This window comes from Sus scrofa, chromosome 1 (assembly GCF_000003025.6).
Source record: "Sus scrofa isolate TJ Tabasco breed Duroc chromosome 1, Sscrofa11.1, whole genome shotgun sequence".
NCBI lineage: Eukaryota > Metazoa > Chordata > Mammalia > Artiodactyla > Suidae > Sus > Sus scrofa.
In genome coordinates this window covers 13,952,259-13,976,409 of record NC_010443.5, presented here as the reverse complement: position 1 = coordinate 13,976,409, position 24,151 = coordinate 13,952,259, and the positions used below count along the sequence as shown (strand labels likewise).

General features: G+C 41.8%; 1 protein-coding gene across 1 annotated transcript in view; it reads right to left on the bottom strand.

Annotated features, from left to right (window-relative positions):
* The window catches only part of SYNE1 (spectrin repeat containing nuclear envelope protein 1), a 486,068-nt gene that overhangs the window by 225,302 nt on the left and 236,615 nt on the right, over positions 1 to 24,151 (bottom strand). The window contains 9 exon segments of the mRNA XM_021084410.1: positions 70 to 223; positions 2,061 to 2,233; positions 3,770 to 3,934; positions 5,760 to 5,915; positions 6,206 to 6,349; positions 13,518 to 13,700; positions 14,142 to 14,319; positions 14,535 to 14,671; positions 20,766 to 21,122. Coding sequence (XP_020940069.1) covers positions 70 to 223; positions 2,061 to 2,233; positions 3,770 to 3,934; positions 5,760 to 5,915; positions 6,206 to 6,349; positions 13,518 to 13,700; positions 14,142 to 14,319; positions 14,535 to 14,671; positions 20,766 to 21,122 — 1,647 coding nt within the window.

The following is a 24,151-nucleotide window of genomic DNA, read 5'->3' as shown; positions in this document are numbered from 1 at the left end:
GCGTTTCTGTAACCACGGCATTCGAAGCACCTGTCAGAGAAGCAGTGGAATCTGCCATCCAGTCCTCACCTTGGCTTTCCCGAGCGCCGCGGTTTTCGCCCGCAGTTCTGCGAACTGCCTTTCGGGGTCATTCAGCTGGGCCTCCACGCCGTCCATCCAACTGGAAAACTGCCGAACGTCATCCTGATAACTGGTCCACTTGGAAAGAGCGCCCTCCAGTTGGCTGAAAGGTCATTGAGAGAACAGTAATCTGTGTGAGAAGTTGGGCCAATCCGATCTGGCGGATCTCTGGTGCTGTGTCCGCTCTGTCCCCTCCCAGCAGGAAACCCGCAGATGGGGACACAGCAGGCTTTGGGGGGGCGGATGGGGGATGGTTGTGGCTTATCAACTCCGAGTCTGGGTCCCTGGCCATACAGTCTCAGGAAGCCAGGGACAGTGGAGTCTAGGCTGACAGGTGGAGAAGTGGGACTGAATATAAAACCAGGGGTCTGGAACCAGGTCACCTGAGACATGGGGAGAGGCTTGAAAGCAAAACCAGGAGAGATGCCCTAAGCATCTTCCTGGGGCTAAGGCTCAGGCAAGGAGAGAACCGATATTTAACTCCATCAAGTTGCATAGGACATCCCGATAAAAGGGAAAAGGGAAGGGATTTTAAAAGAAGGAAGAACCAAGTAAAGTCACTGCAATGCATGAGATTTAAAAATCAGGGAGTTCCCGCTGTGGCTCAGTGGGTTAATGATCCGGCTTGCTTCCGTGGTGTTGCCAGTTGGATCCCGGCCCGGGGCAGTGGGTTAAGGATCTGGCATTGGTGCAGATTCGGCTCAGATTTGATCCCTGGCCCAGGGATGTCCATATGCTGTGAGCGTGGCTGAAAAAGGAAAAAAAAAGAAAATATATGTATATATATAAATAAAATTCAGAAAATCACAGATACAGGCTAATATTTCCTGAATTAATTATTAAAACCTGATTATTTATTTTACAGGTAAATTAGGCACTTCCTTCTCTCAACACAGATGTTATTATTATTATTATTATTATTATTTTGGTCTTTTTGCCATTTCTTGGGCCACTCCCGTGACATATGGAGGTTCCCAGGCTAGAAGTCCAATCAGAGCTGTAGCCACCAGCCTACACCAGAGCCACAGCAACGCGGGATCCGAGCCACGTCTGCGACCTACACCACAGCTCATGGAAATGCTGGATCCTTAACCCACTGAGCAAGGCCAGGGATGGAACCCGCAACCTCATGGTTCCTAGTCGGATTCGTTAACCACTGTGCCATGACATAAACTCCGGGATGTTAATTTTTTTTACGCTATTAATCATTTGCGACTAATTTTACTACCAAGCTTGAGCCTTTGTGAAGCAGACACTCTGCCCTCCACCCTCCAACCAGGCCACTGCACCACACTGCCAACCTGTCCTTCAAGGCCAGCTCTATGCCTTCTTGGGCCGAGGGCATCCTTTGGTCCCTGGCACCCTCTCAGCTTGAGGGCAGTGTAGGCAACAAGTGCCAGCGATTGTTGTCCCCTGGGCCCAGCTGCCCTCCTGACTCAGGGAAGTTTGTTTATGGCCATTTGGTGCCCCCCATGGGGAATTCCAGGCCCTGCTCCACCCCGAGCCCCCCCACCCCCACCCCGCCAGAGCCTTTCCTGGCTGCTCTGCCTTCCTTGTGTCTCTTTCCCACCACCTACTGGTGATTCCTGGGGCTACCTCCCAAGTGAACTACTAGGTTTTCACTCATATATCTTCACATGATGAAGCACTGATTTACCTTTTGGCTTTTGGAGCGGTGAACAGAGAAACATACAGTTAGAGTTACATTAAAACACAGTAGATCAGGTCAACCTAAAGGCAAGATTGCACCTGCCAGGTTCTCCTGTTCTAATAAGAAAAAAGAAAAGGAAGGAAGGAAGGAAGGAGGGAAGGAAGGAAAGAAGGAAAGAGCGCAGGGAGGGAGGGAAGGGGGGAGGGAGTGAACCCTGGGAACAGTCTGTTGCCGAGTATTCCATGGATCTTTTAGCAATGGCCTCGCCGCAGTCCTTGGCTTCACCAACCTTTTACAGCGGATCCCTGCAGACAAAAGGGACGCCCACAAATCCTTCACACTCTGCAGCTGCTGCTGGATGGCAGGAATGCCTTCGGGAGAGGTGTTCTGTAGGACAGACTCCCCTCTGGTCACTATCATTTTCATCTGGATCTCTTTTTCCTGTTTCACCGATAACAGAGCCTGTAAAAGCACGTACAGGAGCCCTTTGTCAGTTGCCAGGTTAACATTTCTGGCTTTAAATATTTCAGAGCTCATGTGGCTAGCAGAATGATCTGCAGTGGCGTTGAGCCCTGGCTCTCTCAGGCTCAACAGGTGGAGGAAGAGAGAGTCGCTTGCTGGTGATGCCAGTCACCAGTCACCCACCAGTCTCCCAGTCGCCTTGGCTTTTCAGGTCTTTATAATTCTCTGATTAATCCCTCATTTCCACTGAAGTTTACTTTTACTGTTTTTTTAATAAGAGAAAAATAGTAGGGTTCCTGAACTCTCAAAGTTCTATAAATGTGAAGGTCTCTCATACAACAAACCTAAAGAAATGGATTAATTCATATTACATATTAATGGATAGATTTGAAGTTCTTCACAAGTACTGTTCTTTTTCTAGATAAGAAGGATGTTGTTTACAGTTATCAAAGGGGACAGGTGCAGGGGAGAGAGGGGTAGACTGAAGGTTTGGGATGGAAATGCTCTAAAATTAGGTTGCGATGATGGTGGTACAACTATAAATATAATAAAAAAAAAAACCACTGCATTATTTTTAAAAAGAAAGGAAAGAAGAATGTTGGAATTCAAATTTAAAACTGGTCTTTATCACCTAAAAGGTAAAATTTTGTCTCCCTCTCTCGTCTGGCCCTTACAGCCTCTGCAGTTCCAGGTTGAACCCCTCACCGCTGACAGCTTCTGCTGCAAGAGGAACTGCTGACTTCACATGTTTTCTTCATGTTTTGAGACTGGTCGTCTTCTCATGTTTTGAGAATGGTTCATGTGGCACCATTCTCAAAACTCAATTGAGGCACCACACTTTCTGAGACGCATGCGCCAACTCTCAACCCTATCCCTCCAGCCCAGCTCTGCTCTTTGCGTGTCTACAGCTCCACCAGCACATCCCTATCTGTTATGATCGTCTTCCGGGCTCCAGCCTCTAGCCTCAAGCACAAAGTCCTTGAGGACAATGACCGCATTTCATTCATTTCGAATCCTCAGTATCCAGAGAGAGTGCCTGTCTCCCTGAGGATGCCCAGGGTATAAATGCCAGGTGAATGGATGTGGGATAATTATTTCATCACAAGTGTAAACTAGGGTAGAACTAATATCTTGTGATGGGAAAACTGATTAACTGGTGCAGGCGGACAAGCGAGTTGAACAAGATGGGAAATGTTTTGCCCAATAAAATGTTTCGGGAATTTCTCAGTATAGATGCGTCTAGGGTATAATTTGAAACTAGCCTCTCAACTGGCTTCATCAAGCAAGTAACCACCTTTGGGTTGTTATTATTATTATTGTTATTTTGTAACGTATTTATGGGTGAATATGTCTGGGCTCAAACCATTCAGGGACACTTGGGCAAGGCCCCCCTGTGCAAACAGCATCATTTCCACGGAGCGTTCCTCGCTTTCTTGTGCACAAAGCGTGACCCTATCACACCAGGCAGATAAAGCTTGCGACATTTGGAGAAAAAGGAATTTCCTCCATTAGAGAAATTTCCCGTAAAAGGCCCACCTCCAGCTTGAGCATCCTGCTGTCCAGCACGCTCTTGTCCGAGGTGGGGTGGCAATACGAGTCCAGCATGTGAACCGCGTCCGTCATCCAGTCTTGCAGGTCTTTCATCGCCAGGGAGAACTGATTGTGCTCTGCCACAACTCTATCCAGTCTTGACACCTTCTCCTGGAAATGACAGAAATCATTTTCCCGCTGGCCCTTCCGCAGAGACCTCACAGTCTGAAGCTACTCAGACTGTAAAACGAACCCCTTGCTCCAAGCAAGTGCCATCAGCCCTCCGTTCCTACGCTGCACAGACACAGTGTGAGGCTGTATTAATCCATGAGATGTGAACCATCTCCCTGACCAGGAAGACTGAGAATAACTGGGGCAAAAAGCAGAATGACTACAACGACGATGTACTGTCCTTGAATTTACTTGTTATTTTTCTTTACGACAGTTGTGATACTTTTCGGAATCAGTGAAATTTCTTCCCAACATCTTGTCTGGGAAACACATGAAAGCAGTTTCTGCTCTCACAGGATCATATTTGGCTCAACTGATTCCACAGACTGATGTAACCTACATCGCAGCCAGCTCTAAAAAAAAAAATTATCTCAGGTTTCATAATATCCCCAAATTTAAAAATCTGGGACAGCAAATGTGGTTTTGTTTGCTAATTAAAGGTTATATTCAACACAGTGGAGATGCTATGAGTACAGTTTTCAGCTCTTAAAGCATTCAAGCATCTGTTGACTTTTTTGGGTATCTACATTAATGCAAAGGAATAGAAAGGTATCCTTCATTGTTTTCTAACTTTAGATATGTGTCAGATTTTCTAAAGGCAAACAAAGTTAAAAAAAAAAATGGGTGTAAATATAGACTCTTTGCTCCAAGACCTGTATTACTGTGATTGTCTCAGGGATGTTTTGTTGAGAATGCAAACAACAGACCAAGAGGAAGCTCACAGCAAAACAGGGGAAGCCAAGTTACAGCAAATGTCTTACATCCTAAGATCTCAATAGCAAAAAGGGAATATAAAGGCCATCAGGCTCAAGGTAGGCCGGAGACAAAGTTCAAGATGGGTCTGTTGCATGCTCTAAATGAGGTCACAGTGGGATCCCATTTATTTTTTCCTAAGCTGGTAGAAAAGACCTTGAATAGGTTATGGGAATCGTTGCCAATTTTCTGTTCTAGAATCTGAACTGAAACTCTCACTCAACACACCTTTGACTACTCTGTATTAAATCTAAAGAATTTAGACAAATTTAAAAAAGTATCCTTAACTCATTACATTTAGTCCCACTAAAATTTAAACTTCTTTTGGAGTTCCCTGGTGGCTCAGCAGGTTAAGGGTCCAGCATTATCACTGCTGTAGCAAGGGTTCGATCCCTGGCCTGGTAAATTCTGCATGCTATGGGTATGGTCAAAAAATTTTTTTAAAAACGGCCCTGAATTCATTTTTTTTTTCTTTCCTTTTTTTTTTTTTTTTTTTTTTTTTTTTACAGCCACATGTGTGGCATATGGCAGTTTCCAGGGCTGGGGGTAGAATCGGAGCTGTAGCTGCAGGCCTGCACCACAGTCAGGGCAATGTCGGATCCTTAACCCATGGAGCAAAGCCAGGGATGGAACCCCCATCCTCATGGGCACTGTGTCAGATCTTAATGCACTGAGCCACAACAGGAACTCCTGAATTCCTGCTTTTCTAAAGTAATTTAATCTGAGCACCTTTAGACCCAATCCTCTGAATTCTGCCTTATGTTTATGCTTTGAGTCTCCAAAATAAAAGCTCTGGGGAACATATCATTTCAGGATTAAAGGGAATATTTTGTGTGATCACAGAGCTGGAAGTCTCTTCAGCGCTTAGATGGTTGAACCCTCCCTTGCTTTTTTCAGACAAGCACATTGAGCTGACACAGCACAAACTGCAAGGCGGGGAGGGCACTTCAGGCCTTACCCCTGCCCCAGGCTCCCGGGCCCCACACTCACGCAGGCGCACAGCAGGCGTTACCTTGGTGAAATTGCTTAGCGCTAGATACTGAGAAGACAGCTGGGACACTCTGTGCAGAAAGCTCCTGCTGGCAGCTTGGCCCTCCCACAGCTGCTGAGCTTTCTCTTTCAGCCTGTGGAGCTGAGGCTCGTAGCAGTTTATTTCCTCAAGGACAGACTGAAAAGCACAAGCAAGTTACTATTAAGAGGCTGGGGAAGAGCACATGGCAGACAAAGCCTGGGCCCCGAGAACACGGACACGAAGGCTGGCGAGTTATTATTTCCAAGCTACACACAGGACCCAAGGAACCAGGCCTCAAAGGAAAGCCAGAAAACGGGAAATCGGACATTGAGAAAGGGTGCGCTCTAACTCGGGCCAGCATAAGCTAACTCCAGGGTGCTGGCAGGCCTCTGAATCTGGATGCCCGGCAGCCAGGGGGTGGCCAGAGCCGCCCAGAGCCTCATCACCTGCAGCCTCTGCTGTTCTCGCCTCTTCGCTGGCAGATCATACAGGCGATCGCTGCTTTCACGCACCATCTTCTCGGTTTTACTCAGCCACTCCTGCACAGGCTCAGCACTGACTTCAAAGTCCTTCATTTGGATCTTTAGATTCTATGAAGTTTTAGGAACCAAAAAAAAAAAAAAAAAAAAAAGGTTAATAGCAGGTCCAGAGTCTTTTGCTTGGCATTCAAGGCTTACCCCAGTCAGGTCCCCTCTCCCTTCTCCCCTTCTCTGGATCTGAAGATTGGTCCCTAAAATGCCAATTCCAGAGTTCCCGTCGTGGCGCAGTGGTTAACGAATCCGACTAGGAACCATGAGGTTCCAGGTTTGATCCCTGGCCTTGCTCTGTGGGTTAGGGACCTGGCGTTGCTGTGAGCTGTGGTGTAGGTCGCAGAAGTGGCTGGGATCTGGCATTGCTGTGGCTCTGGCGTAGGCTGGTGGCAATGGCTCTGATTAGACCCCTAGCCTGGGAACCTCCATATGCCATGGGAGCTGCCCTAGAAAAGGCAAAAAGACAAAAAAAAAAAAAAAAAAAAAAAAGCTGATTTCTTCCAATGACATGGAAACCTGACCCTGCAGACATGTCTGGAACATTTGAATCTTAACCTTGGCCCCTGTATCATTTTTGACCATCCTTTTAGAGCTTTTGAAGTTCTACTGAATGTTTCCCTCATGACCCAGCCCACTGCAGAGTTCACACAGGCCCCCTTCGGAACCTCTGTGGCATTGAGACCTTATCCCAGACTGGGTTGGATCAGCGAGTTTGTCTTTGGAAGGCAAACCTGCCCTCAGGTGGATTACAAGCTCCGGGAGGGGAGGGCTGCGACGGACACATCCTGGTGCCTTGTAAGAATATAAATAAGCCCTTACACAAGCTTTGTCTAATTTTTATTTTATTTTATTTTTTTAGGGCCACACCTGCAGCATATAAAAGTTCCCAGGCTAGGGATTGAATTGGAGCTATAGCTACCGGCCTACACCACAGCCAAAGCAATGCAGGATCTGAGCCACATCTGTGAGCTACACCACAGCTCATGGCAATGCCGGATCCCTGACCCACTGAGCAAGGCCAGGGATCAAACCCGCATCCTCATGGATACTAGTTGGATTTGCTTCCGCTGTAGGACGAGAACTCTGCACTTTGTCTATTTTGATGAACGGCGAGACGAGAAACAGCATATGGTCAAGAGGCTTATTATGCTTTTCCTTAACAATCTGTTTATTCTGATTTATAAAGACATAAGAAATACTAAATAGTATTCTTTCTTTATGAGATAAGACTGTTGTTACTTCTTTCACAGATACTCTGCAGGTCCTAATAGCTGAAATGGTATTTGATCAAGTTTTATATGGTGCCATTTTATCTTACCAAAGGGGTCTACATCCACTGCAAATTATAAAAGTGCTGGCCTGGAGTGAACTTAAAATTTCGGTTACCATATGAACCCACTAAAGGCTCTTCAAGTTAAATTTAAATCAGAGCTTTGGGAATTATTGTCAAAGAGCAAATCCATGAAGGTTAGCGGAAAAAATCTATGAGGCAAGAACTTCAGAAGCATGTGCGAAGATGGCTCAAGCTTCTCTCTGGATTGGATTTGGGTGTCCACAATGTGGGGACCGTGGCACTTGCCATAGCCACCTCACGGGGAGAGGAGAGGCTGGAAATGCTTCGGAAAATTCAAAATGCTTCACACACGTAAGTCCCAAGATAATGCCTGGCGTATTCTCCTAAAGTTTAAGCTTCGTGAGGGCAAGGGCTTCGTTCTGTTTTCTTCTTTGCTGTATGTCCTCCAGAGTTTAGGACGGTCCCTGGCAGATGCAAAATACTCAACAAGTAGTTGCTGAATAATTAAATAAACTCATAAACTCAAGGTGTTTCCATCTTCCTGCCCGGGGCGTCTCATGGGACCCCTACAGGGCAAACCGGGACCCCAGTCAGGATAGAGACCCACAAGGAAGTGGGACTGAGGAGCAAAGTAAGTGGCGGAGGCTCAGTGAGAGATTTAACGTGAGAAGTTGGGGTTCCTCATCCAAGGAGTGAAGTCAGAGGGCCTGAGGTACAAAAATCAAGATAGCTCGATTCTAAGTCAAACAATCCCTGACATTCCTCATATACCTCCTGTTCTCAGGGGGTGTAGAGGCCTCCCATCAAATGTTCATTCCACCTGCTTTTCCTGTTATTTCTCCCATAGCTTCAGGGACCACCTACAGTCTCTTAAAGCCCTCCACTGATAGAACTGTATTTATATAACACTTCAAGTCAGATGCCTGGGTTTGAACTGTGTCTTCCCTGCTTACCAGCTATAACTGGGTAGATTATTTAAGCACTTTTTGCCTTAATTTCCTCATCAATAAGATAGAAATAAGAGAGTTTCTACCCCAGAGAACAGTTACCCGTATTAAAAGCATTAATATTCATATGTTAGGTGCCTACAACAGTGCCTGGCACTGGTAAATGCCCACTAACACCATCTGCTCAGCTCTATCCTCTCTCTTGCACTTTGTAGTCATGTTCGCTGCTACTCCTCTGGCCATTACCTGCTGATGCAGGCCCATCAGATTTAACATGTTAATTCGAATTAATTGTTCTATCTCCTCCCAAACTACTTTCTGCATCTTATTCATGTCTCCGCTAATGGCATCACCATTCAGGCCATTCTCCAAGCTAGAAACTGAAGAGCCTTAAGTAACTTCTCCTTCCTTGGGCCCCTCATTGGGTTAGTCACCAAATGTATTATATTTTCTCTTAGAGATAAATCCTCCATCCACAATCTTTTTTTTTTTTTTTTTTTTTGTCTTTTTGCCTTTTCTTGCATATGGAGGTTCCCAGGCTAGGGGTCAAATGGGAGCCATAGCCGCTGGTCTACGCCAGAGCCACAGCAACACGGGATCCGAGCCATGTCTGTGACCTACACCACAGCTCAACGCTGAATCCTTAATGCACTGAGCAAGGCCAGGGATCGAACTGGCAACCTCATGGTTCTTAGTCGGATTCGTTAACCACTGAGCCGCGATGGGAACTCCCACAATCATTTCTTTAATTCAGGTCCTTGTCTCTCTCGTCTGAACCATGATGAAAAGCTTTTCCTAGTCTTTCACTATTCACCACTCTGGTCTACACTGTGGCCACAGAACGGACATGTTTCTTTTTTGGGGGGCCACACCAATGGCGTATGGGCGTTCCCAGGCCAGGGATCAAATCCCAGCCACAGCCATTGGTTATGCCTGATCCTTTATTCCACTCAGCCGGGCCAGGGATTGAACCCGCATTGCCACAGAGACAAGCCAGATCATTATCCACTGAGCTACAATGGGAGCTCCCACAGAATTGATACGTTTATCTCTGGATTAAAGATCAGCAGGTTCCTCAGTCAGCTTTTTCAACCCTAGAATTAACCCCTAGAGTCGTAAAGCATCCATTGTTTGTAATGAATTAATCTGTTTTTTATGCATCTAGAGTGATACGAATTATGTTCCATCTTTGGGAAAACTGAGGAAACAGATGCTGTTCTGGGCTTCAGGTAAGGACTCCTGACCGAGTCAAGGTCATATTGCTTAAAACACAAGACATTACACTATCTGGCCTTCACCTTCATCTTTGGTCTTATCTTTGCTGCTCTTCCCACAAAACCTCATGTGGATGTCAAACTTCTCAGTTCCACATTTACAGATGATGCTCATGACACCCTGGCCCTGCACATTCAACTCCTTCCACCTGAATTGCATGTCAGCCTCAGAAAATTCAAAGAATGTGTAGCCTTTAAGGTTCAGTTAGAATGTCGCCTTTCTGGGCACTTTTCTTGATTTCTCTAAATAGAGATAGCTGCATCCTTCCTTGAGGGATTACCATATCCCAAACATACCCATATTATATTACCATCCTCTATTTACATACTAACTCCCTCTCTAGAAAATGAATTCCCTGAGGAGAAGAAAAGCCTAACCCTTCTGTATTTCTAATGTAGTGCCTGGCACATAATAGGGGTTATTACATGTATATTCTCCCTCTTTCCTCCTTTCCTTCCTTCCTCTCTCCCTCCCTCCCTCTTTCTTCCTTCCTCCCTCTTTCTTCCTTCCTCCCTCTTTCTTCCTTCTTTCTTTCTTTCTTTCTTTCTTTCTTTCTTTCTTTCTTTCTTTCTTTCTTTCTTTCTTTCTTTTCTTTCTTTCTTTCTTTCTTTCTTTCTTTCTTTCTTTCTTTCTTTCTTTCTTTCTTTCTTTCTTTCCTTCCTTCCTTCCTTCCTTCCTTCCTTCCTTCCCTCCTTCCTTCCTTCCTCTGCAGCATATGGAGGTTCCTGGCCCAGGGACTGATTCTGAGCCACAGCTTCAACCTATGCCTCAGGTGCGGCAATACCAGATCCTTCAACCCATTGTACCAGGCTGTAGATTGAACCTGCATCTCTGTAGCAGCCTGAGCAGCTGCAGTCAGATTCTTAACCCATTGCACCAAAGCAGGAACTTCTATGTGTGTATTCCTAACAGAAATGAAGGAAGGAGGGAGGGAGGGAAGGAAAGAAGGAAGGAAAATAAGAAAAGTAGGAAGGTAGGCAATTCCTGACCTGGACATCTCTTGAACTAGGTAATCTCACTATCTATGATAGATATACTATCCTCAACAGCAGATGCTTCACAGCTCAGGCCACACTGCACTAATGATCCCTGAAGAGTTAAGGGTAAATGTCTATACTCTGAAAACTATAAAACGTTGATGAAAGACATCAAAGACAACATAAGCAGATGGAAAGATATATCATGCTCTTGGATTGGAAGAATCAATATTGTCAAAATGACTATACTACCCAAGGCAATCTACAGCCTCAATGCAATCCATATCAAATTACCAAAGACATTCTTCACAGAATTAGAAGATAATATTTTAAAATTTGTATGGAAACATGAGACTCTGAATAGCCAAAGCAATATTAAAATAGAAAAATAAAAATGGAGGAATCAAGCTTCCTGACTTTAGACAATACTACAAAGCTATAGTCATCAAAACAATATAGTACTGGCACAAAAACAGAAATATAGGCCAATGAAACAGGATAGAAAGCCCAGATATAAACCCAAATATCTATGGTCAACTAATCTATGGCAAAGGAGGACAGAACATACAATGAAAGAAAGATAGCCTCTTCAATAAATGGTGCTGGGAAAACTGGAAAGCAAACATGTAAAAGGATGAAAGTAGAACACTATAAGGCCATATACAAAAATAAACTCAAAATGGATTAAGGACCTAAATAAAAGGCCAGACACTGTAAAATTCCTAGAGGAAAACATAGGCAACACAGCATAGGATCACAGCAACATCTTGCTTGATCCACTTCCTAGAATAATGACAATAAAGACACAAATAAACCAATGGGACCTAATCAAACTCAAAATCTTCTTCACAGCAAAAGAAATCATTAAAAAAAAAAAAACAAAAAGAGAACCCAGAGAATGGGAGAAAATCTTTGCTAATGATGCCGTAGACAAGGGCCTAATCTTCAAAATATACAAACAACTCATGTGACTCAACAACAAAAAAACCCCAAACCCAATTGAAAAATGGGTAGAAGACCTAAATAGATACATCTCCAAAGAAGACATACGGATGGCCAACAGGCAAATGAAAAAATTCTCAGTATCTCTAATTATTAGAGAAAGGCAAATCAAAACTACAATAAGGTAGCACCTCACACTAGTCAGAATGGCCACCATTGACAAGTCAACAAATAACAAAGGCTAGAAAGGGTGTGGAGAAAAAGGTACCCTTCTCCACTGTTGTGGAAACATAAATTGGTACAACCACTATGGAAAACGGTATGTAGGTACCTCAGGAAACTTAATATAGAGCTACCATATGATCTAGCAATTCCACTGCTGGGCATATACTCAGACAAAACTTTCACTGAAAAACATACATGCACTCCTATGTTCACAGCAGCACTATTCACAATAGTCAAGACATGAAAACAACCTAAATGTCCAACAACAGGTGAACAGATTAAGAAGATGTGGTACATATATACAATGGAATATTAGCCATAAAAAAGTACAAAATAATGCCATTTGCAGCAACATGGATGGGTCTAGAGACTCATACTAAGTGAAGTAAGCCAGGAAGAAAAAGACCAATACCATATGATATCACTTATTTGTGGAATCTAAAATACGGAATGGATGATCCTATCTAAAAATAACAAACGAACAAAACAGAAACAGATCCCAGCCAAGAAGAGAAGACTTGGAGTTCCCAGGGGGAAAGGGGTGGGATGGATGGGCATTTTGGGGGGTTTTTTGGATACAAACTGTTATATTTGGGATGGATGGGCAATGGGGTCCTACTGTATAGCACAGGGAAATGCGTGTGATTGGGTCACTTTGTTGCACAACAAAACTTGACAAAACATTGTAAATCAATTATACTTTAATAATAATAATAATAATAATAAAGAGTAAATGTCTAGGCACTGCACAATGGATATCATTCTCTATTAAGTGATGGATGCCTGCCAAGAAAGAATAGCCACCATTACGAAGGAGAGCTACAAGAGCCTCTGGTTAGGGAAGAATTGAGGAAACATTCATTTTCTCTTTCCAGATATTAACTCTTTATTATTATTTTTTCCATCCTGCATAAGTTATGATCACAATCAAATTAAGGATCTATTTGCCCAGGAAGTATTGTTTTAAAAGGAAAAAATACTCTCTGTGCCTCTCAATTTTCTTCTAAGAGTTGGTACACAAAACAGATGATCACAAGAAAAAAATAATTGCATTGTGGCAATAATTATTGTTATGACCATGCTAAATTCAACTCATGTTGTCTCTGGATAAAATAAAATTATATAACCATTGTCTCTTTGCATACTTAACTCCTCAAACCTACTTACTTGATATCTGCATTCATTATAGTATACCATCTCATTCATAGCGTTTTGTAACTTATGCGGATATGTCTGTTCAATTCTCCTAGAACAACTTCTGAACTTGAAGGATTTCAAATGAATGATTAAGTGATAGTGCCAAAAAGTAGAACCAACTGTTCCTGGGGGGCTGAGGCATGGGAAAGCCTATGATAACAGCCCCTACCAAGCCAGAAGCTACTAAATTGCTCCCACTGCAACATGGATCTTTTTCCTAGGGTTATCCAGTTATCCATTAATATTCAGAGAGCGATGACCAAAATCACTGATAAGGGTATTTAGATGTGCTGAAAGTGTGGTTTAATGAATAGCAATGACAATAACAGCAAACGACACCGAACGTATCCACACGGTTGGCTATATTGTACCTCCAGAGCAGATTCCTTTTGGTGCAGATTTGAATGAAAATTTTTCCAATCTTCTTTTGCAGTTGCAATTTTGGCCTGGATGCCACTCGCTTTCTCTTTGGTCAATAGAGTACTCAAAAGTTCTCCTTTGGAAACCATTGTGTTGAGTTTGTGTTGTCCATTTTCACTTTCTGACAAAAATTCCTGTAAAGAAAAATGTAAGCGATCAGGCAGAATAAAATGCCCCATGCTTTAAAATACATTGAATTTCCTACTTCTTTCTCAATAAAATAAGTAATTCTTACTGTATATATTAAATGAATAAGGTTCTTTTACTGTATTTGTACATTGGGAATAATAATTTTATGTAACTGATGTGATTATTGTGAAAATTATTGAGAAAATCTGCTTAACAGACTCAGGTACAATGCCTGTGACATAAAAGAACTTTTATTCTTTCCTAAATCCCTATCAATAAACTAAAATACATGCATTTAGATGAATGGACTAGTTTCTTTTCACGGACACAATTAATAGTTTCAAGCACAGATTTGTTTGAAATCTGAATTTCCTAAGCAAAACTTTAATATGCTTGAAATAAGATCTAAAGGCCCTGTAATTAGAACTATTTGATCACACTCTTACCTGTATTTTCTGAAGACTTGTTGAAACTTCATTAATATTTTGAGGTATATCGAAACATTTGGCAGTAGTGATTTTTGCATTAACCAACCACTGTTGGAAATCCTTGAAGGCTCTTCGGAATCTTTGCTGTAAAATCTGTTCTTTATTCTGACAGCCTTTGGATGCTTGTAAACAAAGACTAAAACCGTGATTTGAAATATTTAATGGGAGAAAAAAAAACGATACAGTATATTAAAATAATGCTCCATAGTCCTCAGCATGCACCCACACTCTTTGGCAAGGTATTTAAAGATTAATCAATTTATATTATGGAACTCACAATTGAAAATAAACAAGCCTCTGGCTTTTTATTTGTGTGAAAATATTTTGGATGCCAGTAAGGTTCATGCTCACCAATTATATTCTTTAATCAAGGCAGAAACTTTTCCGCTGTATGTACTGAGGTCTCTGGAAAATCGACACAGTTCATTCAGCTGACACTTGAGATCCTCTGTCTGAGGCTCTGCTTTTTGTAGAGCATCCAGTATCTCCTATTAGGAAACAACAAGGCAGAGAAGCAAATGTTTAATCTGGATAATTTCCACAGTCTCACATTATATATAAATATACACAACTCACATAAATTATTAGTGAGGAAAGAACCAACACAATAGATTCAGCAAAGAAAGGGGGCCCATTTTCAGGATTCCTTGTGGTAAATAATAGCATTTAGTTAATTTGCATCCTTTCCTGGGCATGGATAGGCATACGAGCATCCTATGTTGCCAAGTAGGCAAGTGATCCAGTGGTCCAGTAACTTAAAGTGGGACAAGAAAAGAAAAGCAAAAATAACCTAAACGGTTTAAAAATTGTCCAACAATACAATTACCATATGATGCAGCAATCCCACTCCTGGGCATGTATCCAGACGAAACTTTCATTTAAAGAGATACATACACTCCCACCTTCACTGCAGCACTATTCACAATAGCCAAGACTTGGAAACCACCTAAATGTCCATTGACGGATGGATTAAGAAGATGTGGTACATATACACAATGGAATACTACTCAGCCATAAAAAAGAACAAAATTATGCCATTTGCAGCAACATGGATGCAACTAGAGACTCTCATACTAAGTGAAGTAAGTCACAAAGAGAAAGACAAATACCATATGATACCACATATATCTGGAATCTAACAAACGGCACACATGAACCTATCTGCAGAAAAGAAACAAACTCATGGACTTGGAGAACAGATTTGTGGTTGCCAAGAAAGAGGTGAAGGGAGTGGGATGGTTTGGGGTTAGTAGATGCAAACTATTGCATTTGGAGTGGATAGCGCAGGGAACTACATCTGGTCACTTGTGATGGAACATGATGGAGAGAAAAAGAATGTGTGTGTGTGTGTGTGTGTGTGTGTGTGTGTGTGTGTGTGTGTGTGTCTGTGTCTGGATCACTTTGCTGTACAGCAGAAATTGACAGAACATTGTAAACCACTAAAATAGAAAAAGTAAAAATTTTAATAGAAAATGAAACAAAAAATAAAAACTGTCGAAGTCCCTGGAAGTCATGCATGTACACTGTTTAAAGGTGAAGAGAATCATTTCAAGGAAAGCAATACTTATTTTGGATTAAAAGATACATAGAGCAACTGATTTTAGGTAGTATGTACAATTAACTTCCACATTAGGAATTTCTTATAATCCAGGGGTCTGGTTCAACTAGCAGTTCATTCATTTCACAGTTTCATTCATACAGTCATCAGATGTTGGCTAAATGTCTGGTACGTGCCAATCATTTTGCTGGATTGTGGCACCCCCAAAATGACTAATGGTATGATTTTTGTACTTGAAGAGCTCACAATTTAGCGAATGAGAAGGAGACACATGAATAATCCCAGTCCTGTGAATACTGTAATCCAAAATAAAATGCTGGGATTTGACTAGTGCTCCTCTGAAATCAAGGCCACGGTCTACTGAATTATGCAAGGTGTTTTGCAATCAGAGTATGTTTCTTTTTTTTTTCTTTTTGTCTTTTGTCTTTTCAGGGCCGCACCCATGGCATATGGATGTTCCCAGGCTAGGGGTCTAATGGGAGCTGCTGCTGTTGGCCTACACCAGAGCCACAGCAATGCCAGATCAGAGCCGCATCTGCAACCTACACCACAGCTCCCGGCAATGCCGAATCCATAACTCACTGAGCAAGGCTAGGGATCGAACCTGCAACCTCATGGTTCCTAGTCGGATTCATTCCCGCTGCGCCACAACGGGAACCCCGGAGTATGTTTCTTATAGGATTGTCACAAGTTGCAAATGAGATCACTAGTGTCAAATACTTAGCACAATTCCTGGCACCCTAAGTGCCTAATTAGTAAAGACAGCAGGTTATTTACATGGGACTGTTTGCATGACAGTGTCGCCAAAGTTAAAAAAAAAATTATTAAGGAGGAAGGGTAAGAAGATGAGTAACTACTCAGCTGTTTCAGTTACTCTTATTATTCTCAGAGATATTTATCAAGACATGGCCTAGATTTGTAAGAAAACCATGCCTCTCAACAAAGTAGGTCTGTGTTGTATTCCTTGTCCCAGTAAATTGCACCACTGTCCTCCCACTGATCTAAATCAGAAAACCAAGCATCCTCTTGGCCTCACCCACTTCCCTTCTCCCTCCATACGAGAGAAATGAGGTCTGGTCTATTCTATGTCTTAACTCTTTGAATCAGTTATCTCTTTTCCTCTGCTTCTCAACTCTCAGAGTGGACATGCATGCTCTAGAATGGCAGAATGTTCTCTTAATTTGAATCCCATTCTCTGCTTTTTTTTCCCCCTCCTGTGTCTTCTCATTCCTCAGTAATTGTGGACCTTGCTGCTGTTCCACCACCTCATTCATCTGGTCAATTTGTAATCACATCTCAAGGCTCAGCTCAAATAACGACCCCTCTAAGGATTCTCTGCCCTCTGTCTCACCTCCTATGGGCTTATCTGAGGACACACAGCATCTTGTTGGCACTCATCGCAATCCAGTATCGCTGTTGGTCTTGAACTTGTTGGCCTTTCCACCTGTGATTCTGAGAGGAGGAATGCTTCTCTCTCGGTTTAAAAATTCTTCATTTAGGAATTTCTGTTGTGACTCAGCAGGATAAGAACCTGACTAGTATCCGTGAGGATGCGGGTTTGATCCCTGGCCTCACTCAGTGGGTTAAGGATCTGGCATTGCCAAAAGCTGCGGTGTAGGTCACAGATGTGGCTTGGATCCCGCATTGCCATGGCTGTGATGTAGGCTTGCAGTTTCAGCTCCGATTCAATCCCTGAGAACTTCCATATGCCACAGGGGTGGTCATAAAAAGAAAAAATCTTTATTTAGCTTAGTGGCTGGGCTATAGAAGAGTCTAATATATTCTTGTGTACAAAATTCATAAATAATAACTAGAAAGTTTATCTCTGAAACTCCAAACACTATACTAGTAATTACTATTTTACACCACATTGAACCTTTTATCTGAGGGAGAACATTATAAGAACTAAAGAAATTTACCACATAAAAAAGAAGCAGAGATTCAAAGTATTCATTTATAAATTAGTGGTATGAAAAGTGAACATTTTTTGACCAAAACTCTATACTTCATCTTAAAGTATTTTAACAGAGTCTTTCATTTTATTTATTTATTTATTTATTTTTGCCTTTTCTAGGGCTGCACCCCCAGCATATGGAGGTTCCCAGGCTAGGGGTCCAATCAGAGCTGCAGCCGCCAGCCTACGCCAGAGCCACAGCAACTCGGGATCCCAGCCACGTCTGTGGCCCACACCGCAGCTCACGGCCACGCCGGATCCTTAACCCACTGAGCAAGGGCACAGATCAAACCTGCCAGCTCATGGTTCCTAGTTGGATTCGTTAACCACTGAGCCGCGATGGGAACTCCGAGTCTTTCATTTCATACCTATCAGGTTATATATGTCTGTTTCAGTTAAGTCCTAGAATGCATTTATTTTTTTCCCTTAGAGGATATACAGGTTAAGAAAATCGCCCAATTTCCAACACTAATAACCCACTGGATATTTTTAAAAAATGGCTTTTGCAAACACAGTGAACAAGATATTTTTCAACATGATTTATGATAGTTTATAGATGATCCATTTTTATTTTTTAAAAAATGTCTTGCATCTCATCACTTAATTGCAGAAGAGAGAGTGAAGGTTTGTGATTCTTGTAATTTTCAACAACGACAAGCCCTTCCTAACAACTAAACGTTGCCAATGAACCCAGCAAATCCATTATTTTGTGAACTTTTCCTAGGTATTCATAGTAATGGCAGTATTATCACTTATTTTTAAAATTTAAAAATTTTCCAGGCTTTGCTGAGATATGATTGACATACAACACTGTACAAATTTAAGGTGTACAATGTGTTGGTAAGATACATTTATATATTGCAAAATGATTACCAGCACAGCATTAGCTAACACCTCCACCTTATCACATAATCACCATTTCTTGTGTGTGTGTATGTGTGTGTGGTGAGAACATTTGTTATTTCCATTTTTATTTTACTTTCTTCATTTATTTTTTCTCCCACTTTATTGAAATACAATTTCTATACAGCACTGTATAAGTTTAAGGTGTACAGAATAACGTCATCTCCATTTTAAGATAAATATATCATTATTAGAAAGAAAAGAAAATCTGAATATCGAGAGGCAATGTAGTATTGCCATCAAGAGTATAAACTCTGTAGCCAAATCTGGAAGTAGATCTAAGCAGCTTTGATTTATTAGAACAACTAAAAGTCCATATTCACATTGCATCATCAAGTGTGTTTTTTATAGGCCTCACCTATTATCTTCACTAATAGTATCAATGAAAAAATGATGGCTTAGAATAATAGTAAGGCAACCAAACAGAGCCAAATCTTTCTTTTTAAAAAATTTCATTCTGGGAGTTCCCATCTTGGTGCACTGGAAACGAATCCGAGTAGGAACCATGAGGTTGTGGGTTCGATCCCTGGCCTCACTCAGTGGGTTAAGGATCCGGCATTGCCATGAGCTGTGGTGTAAGTGGCAGACATGGCTTGGATCCAGTGATACTGTGGCAGTGGTGTAGGTGGACGGCTGTAGCTCCGTTTAGACCTCTAGCCTAGGAACGTCCATATGCTGCGGTGTGGCCCTAAAAAGACAAAAGACAAAAAATAATGTAAAATAAATAAATAATTTCATTCTAATTTATGGGAGAGAAAGGGAAAGAAACAAGAAAGAACTAGTATATTATAACGGATATTTTTGATATCCGAATGAATAATACTGACCATACAGAACAATTACCAACTTCCTGTTCCTATTTTATAAAACTGCTTTCTGGGAGTTCCCATCGTGGCGCAGTGGTTAACGAATCCGACTAGGAACCATGAGGTCGCGGGTTCGGTCCCTGCCCTTGCTCAGTGGGTTAAGGATCTGGTGTTGCCGTGAGCTGTGATATAGGTTGTAGACGCAGCTCGGATCCCGCGTTGCTGTGTCTCTGGCGTAGGCCAGTGGCTACAGCTCCAATTCGACCCCTAACCTCGGAACCTCCATATGCCGTGGGAGCGGCCCAAAGAAATAGCAAAAAGACAACAAAACAAAACAAAACAAAACAAAAAACAAAAAAACCCCCTGCTTTCTGTGCTTTATTCTCGTGCTTAAACCTCAAGGATAGGAAAGGCACTGGGAAAAAACAAGCAAACAAACCTAGAAACATAAATAGTTATAAAGAGATGATTATAGTGTTTTACTTTGTGTTGTGCTATATGTATTTCAAATATTTGATTTAAAACAAGACAGTGTTGGAAATACTGCATGACTTACTACAACACTGGCTGGAGCTATTTCGAAATGATTATAACATAAATAGAAACAGAGACGTTTACTAAACTTCCTTTTAAGGACATCCACGATTCAGAGCCTTCTAAAACTGCACATATCAAAAGGCTTTCCAAGACACTATTTAACAGTAAAAGAAAGAAACATTTCAGAGTTCTGCCTGTTCTTCACTCTTCCTTTCACGCTTTCCTTCCTCACAGTCTGAAAGAGCTGGTGTTAATTTAAAAAAAAAAAGGTCGCAAGGCAACTGGTGAGCACGACATATGAGTTGTGTTAATGGGTTAATTCAAGCCCAGCTGTCAAATCCACACACAAGAGAGCTAATCAGGGTGAAAACTATTAGTTGTGCTTTAGGAGATTACCAAACGTTTCTTTCAAAGCTATAAATTCAATCATTTAATTGTTGGGAATAATTCCCTGGCAGGAAAACAGCTATGACTCTGCGTCTATTTATGCCTCTACCCACGGGCCGTTTTTCAGACTGAATAGCTGAACACAGTATTACAAACTCTTACACCAGAAGAATGAAAGTTAAATATTTCCACTAACAATAAATACTTCTTATGGTAAATAAAAACTCTTTCTCCCTTATGTCTGTATTTTTACAGTCATTTGATTTACGAGAAAAGGAAATGGATTAGCTTTACAAATTTAATTAGGAAAACATTTATTTTTTCCAAGTCTGAATGTTGCATGTTTTTAGGGAGCATGGGTTGTTTTTTTTTTAGCAACAAGTAGAAGCAAACAAAAAGTTTAGTTTAACCACCAGCCGGAAACAGAGGCCACTTACCCGTCCCTTCTGCCAGCATTCCACGATCTCCTTATCAGTGTTCTTGCCTTCCAGGAGAGCTAACTGCTGAGCCCAGCTTGTCAGGAGGGCACCGAACTGGTCCAGGGCCTGCTCCAGTTGAGCCACTTGGCCCGAGAATTCCTGCTCCGAGAGGGCCATTTGGCTCACCAGGTTCTCCAAGCTGGTCTGCGTTTGGAATACGCTGTCTTCCCACTGCTTCCAGTCGGCACGCAGGGCCTGCATCTCCGTGTCCAAGAGCTCGCAGCCACCGGCAGTTGTGTTCTGTTTCACTGCAGGGGCCAGCGACTCCACTCGGCTTAGGCGGCTTGCACCAACCTCTCTGGAATCCATCAGCTCCTGTAATGGAATATCACCATGGCAACCGAGGAGGCTGTGAGTCACTTGGGCTGCACGTTTCCAAATGCGTACAGAGGGGGATCCTGTCCTGCTAGGAAGTTTTAGCAAGTGTGCTCCAAGGAGTCGGAATCAACTAATCTGCCCACTCCTCAGGTATACCAGCAGAGAATTATCCTCGTGAACGCTGAGGCTTGCGGAATTGAGGAATCTGCAACATCCTGAAACAGACTACGCGGGGACCCTGAAATCCGGCATTGTTTGAATATGTGAAACTATCCTGACAGTAATTTAAATATTTGCCTGTGGTGTGTGGCTTCTGTAAATATGTGAATCCTATTTCTCCCCAAGGTGACAGACAAGTGAACAAGGATCCAGGCAGAACTGCTCTGCTCATGTCTCTACCCTGGGTGCATCTTCTTCCCGGAGATGGCAGCTTAATCACACTTCTGCCTACTGGAAATCCAGCTAACCCATCACATCACGAGAATAAGCCCAACTCAACTTCAAATACTTTGGTATCTGAAGTAGACATTTTTACAGTAACAAAAATAAATAATTCACAGACATACTTAAAAGTCCAAGGTAACCTTTAGACTACATTCATTTATTACTATTACTTTTAAAACACTGGAAATTGAACAATTTAGCTACCACTTTTAGGCTTAAATCACACAAATACTCTAAAAGACAAGGTAAAATTAAAATGTGCATTGCTCATTAGGTGAAACAGTGGCCTTTCTTTGTGAGAACAGATTCTTTTGCTGAATCTATTCTGATGTTTATATATTTACATCTCTGTTGCTAAAGCCCAGATTTTGTTAGTATTAATATAAAATTATGATTTTGCTTCTGGATTAAAGAGAAGAAAAAGATGATTATTAGGAAAAAAACTTCCAGAAGAAAATCAATTACAAATTAACAAGAAATAGGGAAAAGAGGGTGATAAGTATGGAGCATGTTTAATAGATTATGTTAAGCATAACTATATTTTAGCTAATCTATATAATATAGTGCATATAATTAGATTAAAATAAATACACCTTCTCACAATTATATATAAGAGAACCACATTTTAGTACAGGTCATTTAAAAGATTGAGTTATAGGGTAATTCAGAGCACAAGCACATGAAATCTTTATACGCAGTTAGCTTTTATAGACATATTCATTCTTTTCTCAGCAGTAAGATACTAAAAATGTATTTTGTTTATCAATGCATATGGTAAGTAGTGATTTGATGCAGAAAAAATTATAACATAAAAAAGGAGGCTATGTGTAACTATTAGATTTAAATACCTGTAATTTTCCTTTATAAGCGATTTCAAATTTGGGGTTTGGAGAGTATCAACTGTCAAAAATCTGTTTCCAAAAATACTCTTTAAGATATCATCCCAGTTTTTTTTGGCTTGACATTGGGATATTTCAGTATTTGCAATCACTAATTCTACTCATCCAGATTTTGAATAAGGAGATCATCATTTTAAAGTGTTTTGAAAATGACATTTTCATGTATTTCCTCAGTTTGTATTTCAACTCTTTAAAACTACTACATGCACACACTGTCATACACATACACGTTTGGCTTTGAAGTTGCCTGCTGGTGGTTGGGGGCAGGGAGGGATGACCTTGAAGGACAGAGGACGTGCCACCCGCTACCTGGCTTCCCTCAAGCTTCCTCCTCCCCTAAAACCAGCCTCCGCTCAGGCCTGACCTGGACTTTGACGGGCCACCTCTGCCACGCTTCACTTTCTCCTTCCCAAGCCCCAATTTCTTCGTGCCAGCTCCATTTCCTATATTTTTTGAAGTGTTTTATAAAAGTATTTCAATAAAAGAGCCTTGGGCAACCCAGAAAACAGCCTTGGTACAATCATTCTTACCTTTCTTGACCTTGACTTTTCAAAACATTAGTTCATTCTTGCTACCTGGTCTTCCACCCCACTCTTCACTCCCTAATCGGTGACATCTGGTTCCTCACCTGACCTGGCTGCAGAAATGGCTCTAGGTGATCATCAAGTAGCCTGAACACCAAGTCCAGAAGCCACTTGTTAGTCCTCTTAATAGCCACCTCTTAGTGCTTCTGTGACGGTGACCACCAGGGGCCCTGCTGACAACACGCCTTCCTTTCCTCTCTCGTTATTATATCTCCTCTCTTTTCTCCCTCTCCCTTTCACAGTCTCTTCTGAGGCCCCTTAAATATTGAGAGTGCCCAGATTTCAGTCCTGTGCCCATTGTCCTGTTTGCTTTACATGTAGGTCTGGGTTTCATTCACTGGGGTGGCTTCAACTACAAATTACGTGTTGATCATTCCAACCTGTGTCTTCAATCCAGGTTCCTAATCTGCAGGTCAGACATGAACACTCCACTGCTTCCTGGACATCAACACCTGGCAGTTCAAATGCCACCTGTTCACGCTGAAAGGCCCCATCCTTCGACTTTTCTCGCATTGCCACTTAAATCACTCATTTATGAAATCCACTGGATTTTCTTACTGAGTGTGTTCTATGTGTCAAGCATGTTGGTAAATGCTTTATGAGCACCATGTAATTTAGTCCTGGACACTACTCGGCGAGGCAGGTTCTATTGTTATTCTTTAGCTTACCAATTAAGAGCTTGAGGCTTGAGGACATCAAGTGACCTGCCCAAAGACACAGCTAGAAAAGCAGTAAAATCAAGACGCAGCATCAGGGTCTGATTCGAGAGCCTGAACTCTAAAATCCTTGTGAGCTCTCATTACATTTGATGTATTATTTTATAAATTTCAGTTTTGGCATTACCACTCCCTACCACACTGCATGTTCCTTGTGGGGTGCACTACTCCAAAGGGATGGATGAATGGATGAATAAACTAAAATATCAGGGAGGAGCATATCAAAGTATTTTAAAAAAATCACATAGATAATAAGAACTTAAGAAGTGGCTTTATGTAGGTGTCTCATTTAAAACCTATGCAATCACTCCAAGACTTAACTAAGATCATACTTTCTAAACATTTACAAGTAAATCCTCAAAATGGGGTTATTATCATTATTG